At 36.4% G+C, this 18855-nt stretch overlaps 6 protein-coding genes across 6 annotated transcripts; 4 read left to right on the top strand and 2 right to left on the bottom strand.

Annotated features, from left to right (window-relative positions):
* Window positions 1-88: 88 nt before the first annotated feature.
* SAPINGB_P005174 (uncharacterized protein) lies at window positions 89-751 on the bottom strand (the record flags this gene model as incomplete). The annotated part of the gene is made up of 1 exon (XM_031999889.1): window positions 89-751. One exon carries the CDS (start codon window positions 749-751, stop codon window positions 89-91), a length of 663 nt encoding a protein of 220 aa, XP_031855780.1.
* Window positions 752-1494: 743 nt separating this feature from the next.
* Window positions 1495-3936, bottom strand: SAPINGB_P005173 (uncharacterized protein; the record flags this gene model as incomplete). Its single annotated transcript, XM_031999888.1, has 1 exon — window positions 1495-3936. The coding sequence occupies one exon, from the start codon at window positions 3934-3936 to the stop codon at window positions 1495-1497; it is 2442 nt and encodes an 813-aa protein (XP_031855779.1).
* Window positions 3937-5779: 1843 nt separating this feature from the next.
* On the top strand, window positions 5780-7285 carry SAPINGB_P005172 (uncharacterized protein; the record flags this gene model as incomplete). The annotated part of the gene is made up of 1 exon (XM_031999887.1): window positions 5780-7285. The coding sequence occupies one exon, from the start codon at window positions 5780-5782 to the stop codon at window positions 7283-7285; it is 1506 nt and encodes a 501-aa protein (XP_031855778.1).
* A 441-nt stretch (window positions 7286-7726) lies between these two features.
* On the top strand, window positions 7727-8914 carry SAPINGB_P005171 (uncharacterized protein; the record flags this gene model as incomplete). Its single annotated transcript, XM_031999886.1, has 1 exon — window positions 7727-8914. One exon carries the CDS (start codon window positions 7727-7729, stop codon window positions 8912-8914), a length of 1188 nt encoding a protein of 395 aa, XP_031855777.1.
* A 1207-nt stretch (window positions 8915-10121) lies between these two features.
* SAPINGB_P005170 (uncharacterized protein) lies at window positions 10122-11300 on the top strand (the record flags this gene model as incomplete). The annotated part of the gene is made up of 1 exon (XM_031999885.1): window positions 10122-11300. The coding sequence occupies one exon, from the start codon at window positions 10122-10124 to the stop codon at window positions 11298-11300; it is 1179 nt and encodes a 392-aa protein (XP_031855776.1).
* A 6100-nt stretch (window positions 11301-17400) lies between these two features.
* SAPINGB_P005169 (uncharacterized protein) lies at window positions 17401-18492 on the top strand (the record flags this gene model as incomplete). The annotated part of the gene is made up of 1 exon (XM_031999884.1): window positions 17401-18492. One exon carries the CDS (start codon window positions 17401-17403, stop codon window positions 18490-18492), a length of 1092 nt encoding a protein of 363 aa, XP_031855775.1.
* Between the last annotated feature and the right edge of the window lie 363 nt (window positions 18493-18855).

The following is an 18855-nucleotide window of genomic DNA, read 5'->3' as shown; positions in this document are numbered from 1 at the left end:
GTATAGAAAAAAAAAAAAATAAACAAATAAATAAATAATAAAAAATAAATAAAGAAGAATAGTTTTGAGAATTATTATTGTTTCTTAGCTATATACTTTGTTTTCTCCAGAGTAAGTCATCATCATCTTCTTCTTCTTCTTCATAATCGCTTTCATCTGATGATTCTTCTTGTAATTCTTTTGGTTTTGTTTCTTGTTCTTTCTCCTTAGTTTTTTTTTGGTTCCTTAGAGCCTTGATCCGGTCTACTCGCTCATACATTTCCTCTTGAATCTCCAACTCTTTCGCAATATTATCATATGCATCTTGGTCCAATATAAGATCTCTATCTGGGCCTGATTTTTTGGATCGTAAAGTCTCTTTGTGCTGTGTAGTATTTTCATCCTTAGTCACAGATGTTGCTTCTTTTTGTTTTTTAGATTCAGAGTATATGCTTGGAGCTGCTTGAATTACAATTCCTGATGAAATGTATTCATGTTCTAATAATGAATTTGATACTTGATTTGATTCATTTGTTTCATTTGTCTCATTTGTTTCATTTGTAGTATTACTTGGACCATTCCCATTGTCAGTATCGTTTTGTTCTATTTCTGCTTGAAACCTCGACCACTCATCTTCGTCTACTTTTTCTTCAATAACTTCTGGTTTATGTTTTTTGTAACTTAATTCACTGAGTATTATTTCTGAATCCTGTGGTTCTGTTCGACTCCGTTTAGAGCTAGTGGATGGGGTTTGTTGGTTTGTGGTGGCCATGATGGATTTTATTTGGGAAAGTCTATGATGAATGTTGAATGAAGTATTTTTTTTAAAAAAAAAAAAAAATTAAAAATCTAAAAAATTAAAAAATTAAAAAAAAAAAAAAAATAAACATATGAAATTCAAATAACTCTCGTAAGAAATCCTGGGCTTTTTTTTTTTTTTTGTATATGAGACACACCCCAAGGTTTCAACTAATTGTTTTAATTATCTACTACTATATATACTACTAAAAAAAAAAATTAATAATAATAATAATAATAACCAGAATTTTTCAATTATCATTATTATTTTGGTCTTTAGAAACTTTCCTTTTAAAAGAAACAAGTTTAGTTAACTAACTTTAGTTCATTTCTTCAATTGTCAAAACAAATTTTGTTTACAAATTTGTTTCAAAATTTTTTATTTTTTTTTATATTTTTTTTATATCGTTAAAAAATTCTTTTCAAACAAAAACCGTTGAATCTCAAAACAAACATTTCCTTCCATCTTCAACTTAAGTGACTTTTCTTTCCCTCCCCCTCCTTTTCCTCTTATAATAATAATAATAATAATATTTTGTAAACATAACATTTTAAATATTAAACATTCCTTATTTTTTTTTTCTCTCTCTCAATTGCAAAACTATTAAATGTTGGTTATAAAAATAAATTAATAAAATAAATAAAAAGTCTTTAATTCTTAATAAAGTTCATATAATATCACAATAACAAAAAAAAAACATTTTTTTTATAAGTCATTTAAACTTCAATAGGCCCCTCCACAGGCTCTCCACCTAAAAATTCAACATCTTCACCACCAACACCACCTGCATCATCATCAGCCGGTGTATCTTCTCTTGTAGTCGCTCTATCCCCATCCTTCTCTTCATTCCAAATATCATCGTACAGGTGTCGCTTTGCTGTAATCTTAATCTCCCCAAATGCATGCTCCTGTTTCACCTTAATGGCATCCTTAGTTGCCAATACAAGTACCTCGAAAAACATCTTGACCCGCGTGGATTTGCTGGCAGATGACCCTAGCATCCCATCAAAATCAATTGATCCCCCCTGAGTCGCTTGCCCATCTACATGGACTTCCTCAGGAATGTGCTGTCGAATCATTTGTGCGGCCTTGATTGTGTACTGTGAAACTCCTGATGCTGCTGCAGATGAAGATGCTCCATAAAATACACTACCTTCTTCTTCTTCGGCTGGCATTGCAAGAGGAATTTCTTCCTCCTCTTCTTCTTCCTCTTCTTTTAATTCCTTTTCTTCTTCTTCTTCTTCTTCCCGTGGAGACGGTGCTCCAAAGCCTTCTTCCTTTCCAGCCCCTCCTTCTTCCTCTTCTTCTTCTGCTAATTCTTCCTCGGGTAATTTGGCAGCAATGGTTCCACCAACCTGCTCCTCCTCATCTTCCTCAATTCCAGCAGCTTCTATTTGCTTTTGAAACGCCTCCCGACGCTTCGCAAGAACTTCCTCGCTTACTTCAGGTTCTTCTCTACCCTCTTCAACCCCAAAATCCATACCCCCCATATCCTCTCCACGAGCCTCTTCCTCCTCACTACTCTCATCCTGCTCCAAAGGCGGTACAACAATGCCTTCCAAGTCCAAATCAAGCTCCCCGACACTCGGTGCCCGCACCTCCGGTGACTTAGATCCTTCCTCTGACTCTGCTCTCCGCTCTTCCTCTTGTGGCCCGCCAACATCGCTCAGCGACCGCTTGCGTTTCATCATTTGGCTCACATAGTCCGGCGCAATCAGTCGCGCAATCTCTGGGTGTTGTCTAGGAGAAGATTGGAACATGGCCTGGAGAAATCTTGTCTGATCATTTGCAAGAGCCAGTAGAGAAAACATGGCCGGATCGGCTGGTAGCATTCGGCGATCGGTTCGAATAATACTTTCTCTATTTTGTTGCATTTGTAAGCTGGATGTCTCCATCTCTGTCATCCGATCAATGTGTGCATGGCGAGGGCCTTGGGGCCGCCGCCGTTGTCTTTGTTGTTGTTGGAGTTCATTTTGGAGTTGTTGGTGATGCATTTGTGAAGTCATAATGCTCACTTCATCATCAGCCTTTCCCTCGCCCTCAATAAGGGACATTGCTGGTTCTTCACCTTGTTCTTCTTCGCCGGCAATTTGAATATTTCCCAAGAGATTGGCTGATGTTTGGGGTGGGGTTGCTGGGCCAGAAGGTGATAGGGGCATTTCAAAGTCGGCATTTGCATCAGTGGGGCCTGTAATAGGATGTTCCACATCAGGCATGTCCACATCGACATCCTTAAAGGCAACTTCTCCGGCAGCTTCAATGTCTTCGCCTTCGGGTCTTTGTGGGGGGGCAGACAAACCAAGTTCAACATCTTCGTCTTCTAAGCCAGCGGCAGCAATTTGCTTTTCAAAAGCTTCGCGACGTTTTTTAAGCACTTCTGAGTCGAGTTCTTCTTGATCATGTTCATCATGTTGGATATCAGGCATAGTACCCATATCATAACCTTCTTCTTCTCCTTCTCCTTCTTCTCCCTCTTCTTCAGCACCGGGGACAGGTGATAATCCTTCAAGGTCGAGATCCAATCCGGTAGTACCCTTTTCTTCGACTTCTTCGTCAAAATTTAATCCCAGATCCAAGTCCTGGTTATCGTCCAAATCATCCAAATCGTTTTTTGCGCGTCCACGACCAACATCCACGGTATCATCCATATCAGCTAGGGTAATGTCTCTGCGTTGAGACGCGACTTGGGACGAGATGAGAAGACTTGTACCTTCTTCGTCGACATTTCTACGACCCATGAGAGAGCTTCCAACGAAATCCTGGTCAAAATCAAAATTGGGATCAGGTAAGAGCAGTAGGTCGAGATCGGTGACTTTGTTTTGGAGTGTAAGGGTTTGTGTCTTAGCGACGGCGACAGTGTCTTGGTCCATATCGACATTTCCTGGTCGGAAAGCCATGCGAAGTTTGAGGAGAATTTCTTTACAGTCTTCTGCAAGATATGAAGCCTTTTTATTGTAGATACGGACGACACCTAGGAGGAGTTGTCCTGAGAGACGAAGAGCTAGGGGGACACCTGAGCTATCGACAATAGCATGGACTGAAGTTGAGATGTCAGTTTTGATAAACTGTTGGCGTGTGACTTTTTTTTCCATGTTAGCAGCGAGCCAAACTTGGGCGAGAGGCCCATCATTGCTCAGGAGGTTTTCTGAGTAGAACATGGCGAGTGTTCTTATAAGTTGCTAAAAAAGAAAGTCGCGTTTTGAGTATATTTAAAAAAAAAAAAAATTAAATAAATAAAAAATTAGAAGAAAGTTGTTGAATGTTATATTTTTTTTTTTTGTTGGTGGAGGTTTTTAATTAAAAAAGTAAATAAAAGAAGGTGGTGGTAGTGCACAAAAAAAAAAAATTAATAATAAAAATTAAAGTTTTCTGAGTATCTTTTGGTCTGATATGAATATTTGAGTCTTGGACGCGTACTATTTCGCGTTTATCACGTGATATTTAAAATATCCCAAAGAGGAAATTAAAAAGATATCTTATTTTATACTGGGGGTTTTCTTTTTTTTTTTTTTTTTTGTTTAGATAAAATAAATATTGGTATTACCCCCACTATTTCTAAGAGTCATCTCGATTTAAGAGCCGTTTTTTTTTTTTTTTTCTTTTTTAAGGGCGGATAAACCGTTAGATAGAAGAATAAGAATAATAAATAACTTGTATATTTGAATAAATCTAAATTTATGTTTATATAAATATAAATATATGCGCCATCCAAATAGCCGTTGCAACAGAGTAGGTTTAACGTAAAAAATAAACAACGTAGCCAACCAGCCAAATATATTTTTAAAAAAATAAATAAAAGATAAGCAAAATAAGAAGGTCCATGAGCGGTTTTTTTTTAGTTAACCAAAAGTTATAATTATATATAGATGAAATTTTGATTAACTTATGAAGAAGAAGAAAAGAAGAAGTTCAAATCTTTAAGAGCATTTTTTATTTTTAATCTAATTATATATATATATCTTAGATATAATGAAAAGGAAATATAGCAGATTAGAGAAGACAATCTTTAAATAAAACTAAGAACAATAGTAAAAAATAAAAAAAAAAACTAAAAAAAAAAAAGGATTTTCCCGCTGATGGATTGTCTTTTCTAATCTGCTAAATTTCCTTTTCCTTTTCATTTTCTTTATTTTTTGTTAAATTAATTTTTTTTTTTTTTTTTCAATTGTAATAAACTTCATTAATATTAATATTATAATTATAATAATAATTATAATTGAAATTGACTCTTTTCATAAAAAAAATCTCAAAATCCAAAATCTAAAAATCTCATAATACCCGCCGTAGTATTATTAAATTTATTATCTTTATTTAATATACTATAGATAATATATTATAATAAGCGACCATCCAAATAATTTTATATTAAAGTACTTCAATAGTTAAAAGTAACTTAATATAGTACTAAACAACAACTCAGCGGTTAAAAAAAATATTCCATTTCTTTCTTTGTTTTAAATGGCGGCTATTTCAATATTTTTTCTAATAATAAATAAAAAAAATATCTTTCAACAACAGCAACAATTTGGCGCGTTTCTTTAGTCGCACGGCTGACTCTCCACACACTCAACCTCTTTTGGTCTACACAACCGCCCAACTGGCCAGTCTGTCAGCCAGTCTGCTAGTCTGCCAGCCAAAATAAAACAAATAAAAAAAAAAAAAAACACCTTCCAACTTGCCCGATTGAAAATGCCAAATGTGTATTTTTTTGTTTTTTTTTTTATAACCGCTGACTAGTCACTATTACTGCTGCTGCTATTCTCTTTCAATCTGCCCATTTTTGCGCTTATATATCTCTTTTTATTTTTTCCATTCAAATCCCTCTTTTAAACCAAAAAAAAAAAAAAAACTATTTAAACAACTGTACTTCCCTCAATCTTCAATTCTCTTTTTTTTTTTTTTTTTTTTTTTTATTCTTTTCTATCTATATCTCTCTATCCATCTTTTCATCTTATATATCCATCTTTCCAATCCTCATACACACACACACACACATTCTAAATGATCAAGCAAGTCCGCCCCTCAACTGTGGCTCGCCCCATTGGCTCTGCCATCAAGTCTACCGTCGGTGCTGCCGTCTCCGGCTCTAGATCCCTCGCTTCTGTCGCTGAGACTTACTACCCTGAAGAGCCCGTTGCTCCCAAGATTGTCTCTGCCACCGTCCCTGGCCCTGAAAACGCTAAGGCCATTGAGAAGCTCACCAAGGTCTTTGACACTCGTGCTGCCTACTTTGTCGCTGACTACTACAAGTCTCTCGGAAACTACATTGTCGACGTTGATGGCAATGAGCTCCTTGACCTTTATGCCCAGATTTCTTCTATTGCTCTCGGCTACAACAACCCCGCCGTTCTCAAGGCTGCCACTTCCCCTGAAATGGCCATTTCCCTTGCCAACAGACCCGCTCTCGGTAACTTCCCCTCTAGCGACTATGCTGAGATTCTCGCTGACGGTATTCTTGCCGCTGCCCCTCCTGGCCTCGACAAGGTCTGGACCGACCTTTCTGGCTCTGGCGCCAATGAAACCGCTTTCAAGGCTGCCTTTATGTACAAGCGTGCTCAGGAACGTGGCTTTGATGCTGACTTCTCTTCTGAAGAGCTCGAGTCCTGCATGGTCAACTCCAAGCCTGGTTGCCCTGATCTCTCTATTCTTTCCTTTGAGACTGCTTTCCACGGCCGTCTCTTTGGCTCTCTCTCTACTACCCGCTCAAAGCCTATCCACAAGCTCGATATCCCCTCGTTCAACTGGCCCAAGGCTCCCTTCCCAGTCCTCAAGTACCCCCTTGACAAGTACGCTGAGGAGAACCGTGCTGAGGAAGACCGCTGCCTTGCTGAGGTTGAGCGCCTCATTAAGACTTGGCCCAACCCCGTTGCTGCCGTTATTATCGAGCCCATCCAATCTGAGGGTGGTGATAACCACACCTCTCCCTACTTTGGCCAGGGTCTCCGTGACTTGACCAAGAAGCTCAATGTTCTCTTCATTGTCGATGAAGTCCAGACTGGTGTTGGTGCCACTGGTAAGTTCTGGGCCCACGAGTACTGGAACTTGACTGATGCTCCCGATATCGTCACCTTCTCTAAGAAGTTCCAGGCTGCTGGTTACTACTTTTCTGAGCCCAAGATTGTTCCCAACCTTCCTTACCGTCAGTTCAACACTTGGTGCGGTGACCCATCCAAGGCCATCATTGCCCGTGCCATCTACAAGGAGATTGTTGCCAACGACCTTGTTGCCCGCACTGCCCAGGTCGGTGAGTACCTCATTGGCAAGCTCGAGGCTCTTTCCACCAAGTTCCCCACCAAGATTCAGAACCTCCGTGGTAAGGGTACCTTCATTGCCTGGGACATGGAGTCCCCTGAGGTCCGCGACTCTTTCCTCAAGGCTTTGAGAACTAACGGTGTCAACTGCGGTGGCTGTGGCCCCAAGTCTGTTCGTCTGCGCCCTGCTCTTGTCTTTGAAGAAAAGCACGCTGACATTTTTGTCGATGTTGTTGAGAAGGTTTTCCAACTGTAAGATGATTGATTTTTGATAGGAAAAAAAAATTTTTTTATAAGAAGCTGGTTCTTTTGAAAAAAAGTTATAATAAAAATATATAAATGAAAAAAAATGAATATAATGATTAAATTTTTTAAACTTATTTCTTAATAATTATCAAAGGGGGATGTAAATTTAACCGCAGAAGGTACTTTTTCAAACGGTTTTTTTTTCTTTTTTATTTTAAATTTCCAATTTGGGAAATTTCCCGCTCAAAATGTCCAAATGACGTTTTGTCAGCTGACCCGCTCAAAAGTATAAAAACGACTCAATTTCTCCAAAATTCTCTTCCTCCAAATTTCAAAAAATTTAAAAAAAAAAAAACTCCTCCAGTCTTTAACCGCCAACCTGTCCAATTCTTGTTGCGAAAATCTAAAAAAAAAAAAAAAAAAAGGACAAAAATACAATCCTTCTGATACCATGTCGCCTCTCCCTGAAAACCTCTCCATTGCATCTCTCCAGGTTCATGCAGATGACGATCTTGCCGTCACCTCCGACGTTGCTGCTCCACTTCACGTCTCAACCACCTTCCGCTACCCTTCAAACCCAGCAGACCTGCAAACCGCAGGTGACTTATTCAGTGCTCTTGATGCCGGTGAGCTTTCACACAATGACATTCCGCACATTTACTCGCGCTACACACAGCCCGTGTCATCTCGTGCGGAAGCTGTTTTGTCCAAAATCATTGGCGGCCACGCTGTGCTCTACTCCTCAGGGCTCTCAGCATTCCATGCAGCCATGATTTATTATAACCCTAAAAACGTCTTCATTGGCGACGGGTACCACGGCTGTCACGGCATTTTGCACATTCTTGAACGCAACAATGGAACAAAAATCCACTCCCTCGACGCAGACCCTGAGATTCTTCAGCCAGGTGACGTGATCCACCTTGAAACTCCAGTCAATCCTACAGGATTGGCCTTTGATATCACACATTACGCCAAAATCGCTCACGACCGTAAGGCTTTTCTCGTAATTGACGCCACATTTGCACCCCCACCCCTTCAGGACCCCTTCAAGTGGGGGGCTGACCTTGTCATGCACTCGGCCACAAAGTACTTTGGCGGTCACTCAGACTTGCTTGCTGGTGTATTGGTCACCAAAGACCCCAAGGTCGAGACTACTCTTAAGGCTGACCGTAATTACATAGGCACTATCACTGCTTCGCTTGAGTCTTGGCTTTTGTTACGTTCACTCCGCACATACTCTTACCGTATTAAGATCCAGGCTGAGAGCGCCAACGCCATTGTTAAGTACTTTTACGAAAATAGAGCCAAGTTCCCCGTGCTTAAGAAGATTTACCATTCTTCTGTACAGGTTCTTGATGAAGATCAGGAGAAGGTTGCCTTTATTAAGGAACAATTGCCTCTGGGTGGCGGCCCTGTGTTTTCAATTGAAGTTGCCGATGAGGAAATTGCTAAAACTTTACCCTCAAAGACTTCTTTGTTCCACCATGCAACCTCTCTCGGTGGTGTTGAGTCGCTTATTGAATGGCGTGCCATGTCGGACCCTACTATCCAGCGCACACTTTTGAGAATCTCGGTTGGTGTTGAAGATACCCAGGATCTTATCAATGATCTTTCCCAGGCCTTTAACCAGTACAATTAGATGTATAGATTTATAGATAGATTGATTGAAGTTTTGGTAGAACAAGGACTTTAAGGTTTTTGATTATATGAAATAAATGTTTTTATTTTTATTATTTTAGATTTAAAGGAATTGGAGGGAAGAGAAGGGGGGGGTTAAAAAAAAATGAATCAGCCATGCAAAAATCTTGCAATTTATTTATGCATGTTCAGTGTTATATATCATGAACCCCTTAATCTTTAGACCCATCTCTTTCCCCTTTTTATATATACAAAGAAAACAAACAAAAAAAAAAACGGCGTGGCTTAGTTTTTTTTTAGTTTACTTTAAATGCGCCACAAACCTTTGTCAATTGAAGAAAACAGTGAAATTTTCTTAAGTGAAGCTTGTGGAGATTGTTTGTTTGACTAAATAATATAGTGGGCTATTAAAAAGGAAAAAAAAAAACATTTAATTTTCATTGAATTCTCAAAAATACACCGGATTCAAATGTAATGAATGAATATATATATAGTCATATATATGAAATTAATCTAGATGAAATCTAAATCTAGAAGAACTTGAGAAATAAATAAAGTATTAATTTAATCGTTTAATTTTTTCTTTTTTTTCTTTTTTTGTCCAGCACTTGTAAAATGTTCAAATATTTTCATCAACTTGTAAATAACTCTCATTTTCATATTAAATTTCAATTTTGATTTTTAACAATCAGCCTTTTTTTTCATTAATAAATAAGTTTCTGTATGCGATAAACCAATTGTCTTTAAGGCTTATTTGATTTTTCATCTCATTCTCAATCCCCCCCTTTTTTTTTTTTCAAATTTTCTTATCTAACTTTCCGGGTATCAAAAATTCAATCGCATCTTCTTATCGTATATGATTTCAAATCCACTTTGTTTTTTTTCTCTTTTTTAAAATATTTTTTTTACCCCTATGGGAATCTGTCTGCGCCACAAGCCTTTTCGATATTGGAAATCTATCAGCCTCTGTAGAAAAACACCCCTATGGGAATCTGTCCGCGTCCTGATAGCCTCTGGTTTATCAGCGGACCGGGGTGTATTCAAAAACCATCAAAATTCATATAAAACAAACCTCAATTCCTGTAAAAAATTTCTCTAAAATTCTTTTAATTTCATTTTTTGGTATCTCAAATCCATCAATTTCATTCTTTTTATTCCAGGTATCTATCATCACTTTAATTGTCTACTCTCAAAAAAAAAAAAAAAAAATGCCCCCCACAAATCTCGCAATGGCATCTCTCCAAGTCCATGCAGATGACATGCTGGCTGCCACCTCCGATATCGCTCCACCTCTCCACGTTTCAACTACCTTCCGTTACCCATCCAACCCTCAGGATCTCCAAACAGAAACCGATCTTTTCAGTGCACTGGAATCTGGTGAGCTTTCTCACACAAGTGTTCCACATACTTACTCCCGGTACGCACAACCCGTCTCCACAAGAGTTGAAGCCGTGCTCTCCCAAATTACAGGCGGCCATGCCATAGTATATTCCTCGGGGGCATCGGCATTCCACGCTGCAATGATCCATTATAACCCTCGTAATGTGTTTATAGGTAATGGGTACCAGGGTGGCCATGACATTTTGCATATTCTGCAGCGCAACTATGGAGTCAAGGTCCACCCACTCGATTCAACTCCAGAGCTGTTGCAACCAGGCGACGTGATTCATCTTGAAACTCCAGTAAATCCTACGGGACATGCACTGGACATCGCTCACTATGCCAAAATAGCACACGATAGAAATGCGTTTCTGCTCGTGGACTCTACACTAGCCCCTCCACCACTCCAGGACCCGTTTAAATGGGGGGCTGATCTTGTTATACACTCAGCCACAAAGTACTTTGGTGGTCACTCAGACTTGCTTGCTGGTGTATTAGTCACCAAAAACTCTAAATTCGAGACAGCGCTCAAGGCTGATCGTAACTACATTGGAACTATCACTGCTTCGCTTGAGTCTTGGCTTTTACTACGTTCTCTCCGCACATATTCTTATCGCATCAAGATCCAAGCAGACAGCGCCAACGCCATTGTTGAGTACTTTTACAAAAACCAAGCCAATTTCCCCGTAATTAAGAAGATTTATCATGCGTCGGTACAAATTTTGGAGGAACCTGAAAAGGATGTTTTTATACAAAAACAGTTGCCTCTTGGTGGTGGACCTATATTTTCCATTGATGTTGCCAATGAAGAAATTGCAAAAACATTGCCGTCAAAGGTTACTCTTTTCCACCACGCTACATCGTTAGGTGGAGTTGAGTCGCTCATAGAGTGGCGAGCCATGTCTGATCGTAACGTCCAACGAACTCTGCTTCGGTTTTCGATTGGGGTTGAAGATACGCAGGATCTTATTGATGATTTAGTTCAAGCATTTAGACAGTACTCCTAACTTGATTCGATAGATTATTGTATATAGTTGATATTGGAGTATTAATTCTGGGGTGATGAGAAGGCATAAGGAAAGAACAATAGTTGAGGGCTTTTGATTAACTTAAAGTATAAATAAAAGACAAGGAAAATTTGTATCTTTATATACTTTTTTTTTTATTATAATCAGAGCAACTTTTACAACCTTTAAAACTTTTAAAACTTTTAAAAAACAAAAGACTTAAGTGGCGTATGAGTTTGTGGCGTAGCCAACCGTTTAAACTCAAAGAATTGTGGCTTGACTATAGCCGCACCATAAAATAAATGTGGCTTGATGGCCTCCTCGACACCTGTTAAACGTGGCTTCCTTAAAAATCCAATAAAGAAGTTTTTTTTTATATCTAAAATGACGCAAATAAACAAAAAATTAGAGCAGTTAAAAGTGCCGTGTGAAATTTTTTCTGTTGAATAGAATTGAATTGCCTTCAATTTTTTTTTGTTGTGGCGCACTCGGCTTTGATACGCCACAAAATTGCCTTTAAGAAACTGAAATCTCCAGTCTTTGTGGCGCAAAACTTGTGGCGCAAACCATCGATAGCCACCGATTTTAACTTATCATGATAGCTAATCAATGCATAGAAGCTTTCGTGCTTATTTTTTTTTTTAAAATTCTAGAAAATGTCATTAAAAAAATGTCATTGAAAAAAAAAAAAAAACTGGTTATAAAACAAAAACTTTGGGAATTCTAATAGATTTTCAACTATGGGCATTTCAGTTTGGGTGAGGGAAAAAAAAGGGCTTCCACACTAAAAATTTGAGGGACCTTAGACCTATACAATACAAAACAATCTGTAAATAAAAGTCTCTTTCAAGGAAAAAAACAAACTCCCCAACAAAACAAAGCATTGAAAAACTCACTCAGATTGCCTTTTCTTTCTGCTTAAATTTCCTTTTTTTTTTTTTTTAAAAACGAAATAAACTTGTGGCTTAAAATTACATTGTCCTTTTCAGACCTTTTTTTTTCTTTTTTTTTCTTTCCTTTCCTTTTGTGCCGTGGCGTCCACCTATTCGCCCCCCCTTTTTTTTTTCTTGGAATCTCTCATTTCTCAAACTTTTTGCTCATTTTATTTCCATTCCATTTTCATTTCCATTTTATTCAACAAATTATCCATCCATTCTCTAATCCTTTTTTCCATTTCTTTGTGGAATCTGTAAGAAACTTGTTAATGAGAGCTCTTTCACGTGGAAAAAAAAAAAAAAAACATTAAATCACCGTAGCGTAATTTTTTTTTCACACACACACTCTCTTGGTCAAAGTGGCTTTATGTGACAACCACTATTAACCCCAATGACTCCACTCTCCGGCATGACCTGACCTTTTAAGCTGTGGCTTGAAGATTGTGGCTTCAAATCTTTAAATCGCTTGGCCTCTTTTAGATTCCATTCTGTATTAAAAGAAAAATGTGGCGTTCAACCAAAGTAAATTACTAAAAAAAAGAGAAACAATAAAAAAAATATCTTCTTTAAAATGGCCATCTCTCTAAATTTGTGGCGTTCTGGTGCCGCAAGAGGCTTTCACCTGGCATTATTGCTTCCACACTCTGTGGCGTTTGGTATTGTAATTGCTTTTTATTAAACAAAACATTTGCTAAATTGTGGCTTTCATCTTAATCAAATGCCGTCAAACTTGTGGCTTTTTTTTTTTTTTTGCTTTGACTTGTATTTGAAATAAACATACAATCAATGTGGCCTTGGGTATTGTCTTTGCCCCGCACTCTTTCATATTTCCTCCCTAAATGTGGCTTCGAATGGCAATTAACTTTAACTTTGTGGCTTTGAGTACTTTCTTTTTCATTGTAATATTATTATGGCTTTCAATACAATCAATGCTTTTCAATCCCTCAAATACAATCTCATCAACTGTGGCTTTGAACAAACACTTTAAATAATTATTTCCATTGTGGCTTTCCCACGGCATCAAAATTTCCAAATGTCTTTTATTTTGTGGCTTTGAGAATCTCATTTGCCTCCACTATAAACTAAATATTCTTCCTCTTCTTGTGGCGTCTCTTTCACAAATCCAGTATGTTTTAAGAAAATTGTGGCTTTGGGTATCATTTCTTTCCAACTTGGACCCGTGGCTTGCAATAGCACAAGCAGCATTGACTATAATGGCTTTGGAATAACAATACCAATTCAACTATTTCTCTAACTTTCAAAAGCATTAATGTAATAAATCATCCAAATAGTGTGGCTTTTCCTCCTTTTGTTTTTATTCAAGGGTTATTGTGGCTTTTTCTTCACATTATCATTAATGGTATTTTGTAAATAGAATTGTGGCTTCAACATGGTAGCTCTAGATAGTTTTATTTTCAACCTTTCTCTTTTGTTCTTTTGTGGCTTATAATGTGTTTAAGATTCTTTTCATACTTTAACATCGTGGCTTCAAGTCATGGTTTTGATTTCTGCTTTCATCTACTTGACATTGTGGCTTTAAAAACTGTGGCTTTAAGTATCGGACTTTTTTAATACAAACCAATGACTATCTCACATGAAAACTATCAAAAAAAAGCTTTAAATGGAAACTGTGACTTTGGAACTGTGGCTCAAGGTATATTCACTTTGGAGTTACACTCAACTGTGGCTTTAAACTTGTGGCTCTGAGTAATAATTTTTTTTTGCTTAATTGATATTTGTGGCTTTAGGTATTAGAACAATTCTTGATCTGTGGCTTTCAATGCCCAAGAATAATATGGTGGCTTTTTTTTTAACATCCTTTTTTCCCCTTTAACATTCAACACTTTTACTGCTGTGGCGTTCAATGGTATTTTCATCTGATCTCTGCTTTGATATGTGGCTGCTGTGGCTGCTGTGGCCGTTAATTAGAACCAAAAACTTCCCAAAAATTATTCGAAAAAAAAGGTGGCTTAAAGTTGATTAGAAAAGATTGATAGAAACACAAAAGGTGGCTTGTTAGCCAAATGTGCTCATGTTTTATAGGCCATCATAGAGTATAGAATGGTCATGATCATGACCTATTGAAAAGGAAAAGAAACAAAAGAAAATGGTGGAAAGAAACACGAGGAAATCAAAGGCCCACTCATTTCCGGAACATTTAAGCATTTTAAAGACTCGAAGAGTCTTATAAAAAGAAGAGATATTGACCATAAAAAGAAGAAAGAAATAAGACAAGAGGCTTCTAAAAGTATTAAATCAATAACAAAAAAAAAAAAAAGAAATAAGCCCAAAACAGACTTTAACAAAGTTAAACCTTTTAAATTTAAATTGAAATTGAAATTAAAGTCAAAGGTTATCGAATATAAAAAATAACTTTAACGTTTAGTCAGAAACCGTTAAAATATTCAGAGTGACTTATTAAGACAACAAAAGGAAGATTCATTCAATTGATTGGGAAGACCGTAGGACTTTAGAAACAAGGATCAGAAAAAAAAAATAATGGAACTAAAAAAATAGGAAATAAACATACCAGATTAAAAAAAGTAGAAAGCAAGAACACACGTGTAAATGAAAGCTGTAGAAAAGAAAGTGTGACTGAAATAAATTAATTAGAACCATAAACAAGAAAAGTGTGAAAACGACTTACCATATAACAAACACCAGTCAAAATAAACGGATATATCCGTTTCTGAGTTTCCGATAATTTAAAACGGTTGTTATAGTAATAAAGTCCCATAAAAAAGGGTCTCATGGGTTGGCTATAAGTTGCCAACATTGGGTGTTATATTCACACCATAAGAATGAGCAGAAAGGGAAATTTGTATAATTAAATGAAATATGGAGTAAAAAAAAATAAAAAAAAGGGAATATTTAATTATAATTATAAAAAATATTTAATTATAATTGAGTTTTTTTTTTTCAATAATTTTATTAGAAAATGAGAGGAATTGTAAACCTTTTATAATAAGTGTGTAGAAGAAGAAAGGAAAAAAGATTTTTGGTAAAAAAATAAATAGGAAAAGAAAATTTATAATGCAAGAAAAAAAAAACCAGAATTTTTTTCTTTGGGACATTTAGACAAACAAAGAAACAATAATTGTAGACCAGTAGAATGGAGCCACAGTTCATTCAATACAACTTCCAGCCTCGCTTAGTCTCTAGTAAATTTCCAAATAAGAAAACAAAAAAGGGGGAGAAAGAGGGGGGAAAAGGGAAGAAAAAGAGAAAATGCAACGGGGTACCCCAAAATATTTTAAAGTCTAGAAATGGTTGACTTCTTTGTGGAAATGCATGGCTGGAAATGGGAACCGTTTTTAGAGAATTAAAAAAAAAAACGGTTAAAAGATTGCTGCTTATTTTGAGTCTAAGGACTTTTTTTTAATTTTCTAGAATTCTAATTGGATAAACTCATTTAATAGAGAGATTTTTTTTTTTTGTTGTGACCACTGAAAATGTACTTTTGGATAGTTTGTGGATGTTTGTGTGAGTCGACTGAAAGATTAGTAGCAGTTGAGGCAAAACATATTGATTCAAATATACATTATAACTTAGAGATTAGCAATTATTTAAAAGATTGAGTTAAATATGGTCAAGTATTTTAGAAATATGATATTCCCCAGTATGTCTTTTTTTCTTATAATTGAATGGTGATTGTTACAAATATAGTCACCTTTGCTTAACTGGCAAGCCACAAAATCATCAATGTGTCAATACTGCTTACTAAAAGTTGAGCAAATAGGGCTGAAGATGACTTGAAATGAAGAATAATAAACTATATATGGTTTTATTTAAAATTTTTTTTTTCTTTCTATTTTTTTAATCGTTTCATTAAAAAAAACTTACATTTATTCATTTGTCTTTTCATTGTTTCTCTTAATAATCTTTGAGGCCCATTAATTATCATTCATCTAGGGTCTTGTTTCCAAAGCAAAGGATATACTAATTCCATATCATCATGGAAACGTAATAGATAAAGACAAAAAAACCAATAATGGAAAGTTAAAAAAAAATAAAAGTTTTAAAGCAATTCTCATTACTTAATTCAGTGCTATCTTAACGCGGTTTAAGCTGGGCCTTTATTGGATTATTTGGATCTTAAGTTTTTGAAAACATAGGATTTTAAGATGATATTGTGCAACAAAATGTTTTTTTTTGTCTTGTTTTCATCCTAAACAATAAATGTACTTTTATAAGCAAATTAGTAAGATTGAAAAAAAAGAAGAGAGGAGCTTTTGATTGAATGAGCACTGTCACAATATCAAAATCTAGTTATCAGGTATTGAATGGGTGAATTAATTAATATTCAGCATCTTCATTTAAAACATTTTAAACAGGCATATTTTAAAAATTTTGAAATCGTTAAAAGAAAGAAAAAAAAAGAAATCCAATTTTAACCAATCAACTTAAAACTTTAGACGGATTCACTTTGACTTCCATTAGCAGGTTGCATTTTCTTTTAGAGCTTCCGGATAACGTTCTCAAAAACTAGAAAAAAAGTTACAAAACTAAGTTTTTTTTTAATTTCAAAGCAAAGAAATCACTTTAAAATTCATTTTAAAATGAGTTCATGCTTGTTTATCTTTTTTGTTTTAAAGGAATTTATAATCAACCTATAATTAATTTCAACAAGAATCTTTGAGGGCTGAGTTAGAGGTTAAGCTAAATATATCAAAAAGTAAGAGTTAACCCTTTGTTTATGCTTATTAAAAAATTGTTAACTATACTTGGATTTTGTTATTAACTTAGTGAAAATGATAAGGAATTCCATAATAAGACTTTCCTTTTCTTAGAATGCAAATGGCAAGGTGTTTGTTAAATTTCTTTAACTCACATTTTATTTAACTAAAAACCAATGGCATAGAAACAAATATTTTTAAAAATAAACAATAGCCATATATATATATATATATATATAAATTAATTATTACCCTAGTTGTAGTCATGAAAGTAATTAAAATCTTTAATTGTCCATTCAAATCCAAAATTGCTTTCATCAGCTTGTCAAAAAACTAGTCCAAGGTTTAGGGTTTTTCTCCACTACATATTAACACCATTAAATCACCAAATTTTTTTTTTTTTCTTTTTTTACAAAATTTAAAATTTCAACACAAACACCCAAAATAAACGACCCACCCTAATAACAACAAAAAATCAAACACAACAGCATGGCATCACCACAACCTTCGCCAACCACAGCCATCCCACCAGCGTCACCAGCAACCTTGTCTTCAAAAACAGACCGACTAACTTCGCGTGAGGCCTCTGCTGCACGCCGCAACGCGTTGCGAGCATTTTACAAGCTCTCTGCGGAACCAGCATCGTCGACTGCATCATCATCATCATCATCATCATCAACGGCTCAGACAATTACAGGAACAACATTAACCACAGATTCATCAGCACTTGCGTCTCCTGCATCCCCTACAACACCTTTGGAATCTGTTCCGGAAGGCACTACATTGTCTGATCAAAGTGGAGCAAGTGGAGCAAATGATCCCTCAGAAATTGTAGCTGGGCTCTATACGGCTTATGAGAAATATGTAGCAGGACAACCGGAGTCTTCACCAGAGACAAAGAAAACGGAGGTCAACGGGGTGTATGTACAACCGATTGACACGTTTGTTCGGGACCTGATAGCACGGCACGATCTCAAGACACTGCTACAGATTGAAAACGAGCTAGTGGCAGAAATCCGGACACTGGACAGCGAACAAAAGGCATTGGTGTATAATAACTATGCGAAACTGACAGCAGCTGGGACTGCTCTTCATGGGGTAAGCCGGGAACCTATGGCTGAGACGACGGAAGAAGACGGCGGCGGCGAGATTGAGTTAGGGAAGGAGGAGGATGAGGATGAAGATAAAGAGCTGAGTAAATTGGCGGGCAAAAATGTGAGAGAGAAGATTGAGCAGGTGGTTAAGGGACTTGGTGACATTCGTGCGGAAGCGTTAAAGGTGGCTGGTGAAGAAATTGTTCCGCCTCTCAACCCTGAGGAAGAGTCACCGCTGGTGCAAACTGCCAAATGGTTAGTGCGCGTACCTAATGATTTGCCAATAGCTGTGGCGTCAGTTTTGGCACGGCCAGCTAATGATCCAGAGAGGGCCAAACTGTTGGCACGGGCTGCTGCAGTCAAGGCTCGAGCATTAACAGCTCTTGATCATTTAATTTCTAATTCAGGGCCTGGGTTACAGTTTGCATTTGATAAGGATGAGTTGGGTGGATTACGAAAGAAGATTGAGAGTATTTCTATTAGTTGATTTATTGATATATTGATTGATTAATTTATTTCAAAAAAAATTATCTAAATACTAACTAAATTTATAATATAATAAATGCTTTTTTTTAAAAAAAAAAAAATCCTTTTTCGTAAATACAAAACACATAAACACACATGAAAATCATTAATTAAAAAAAAATAAAATAAAACAAAAAATGGACCCAACACTTTGTTGAAAGTGGGGCTATGAAGGTTCGTCAAGTCATTAAGAAAGTCGTTAAGAAGGTTGAAATCTTCTCTGAAAAGAGTTGAAGTCTTTTTAGAAATGAGTCCACGGGAGCGGTTGAGTTTTCCCGTTGACTGTAATAATAATAATAATAATAAGAATCACGGATTCTTGTCT

Source organism: Magnusiomyces paraingens (assembly GCF_902498895.1).
Source record: "Magnusiomyces paraingens strain CBS 517.90 genome assembly, contig: contig4, whole genome shotgun sequence".
Lineage (NCBI taxonomy): Eukaryota > Fungi > Ascomycota > Dipodascomycetes > Dipodascales > Dipodascaceae > Magnusiomyces > Magnusiomyces paraingens.
This window is presented reverse-complemented; position numbering and strand designations above follow the sequence as displayed.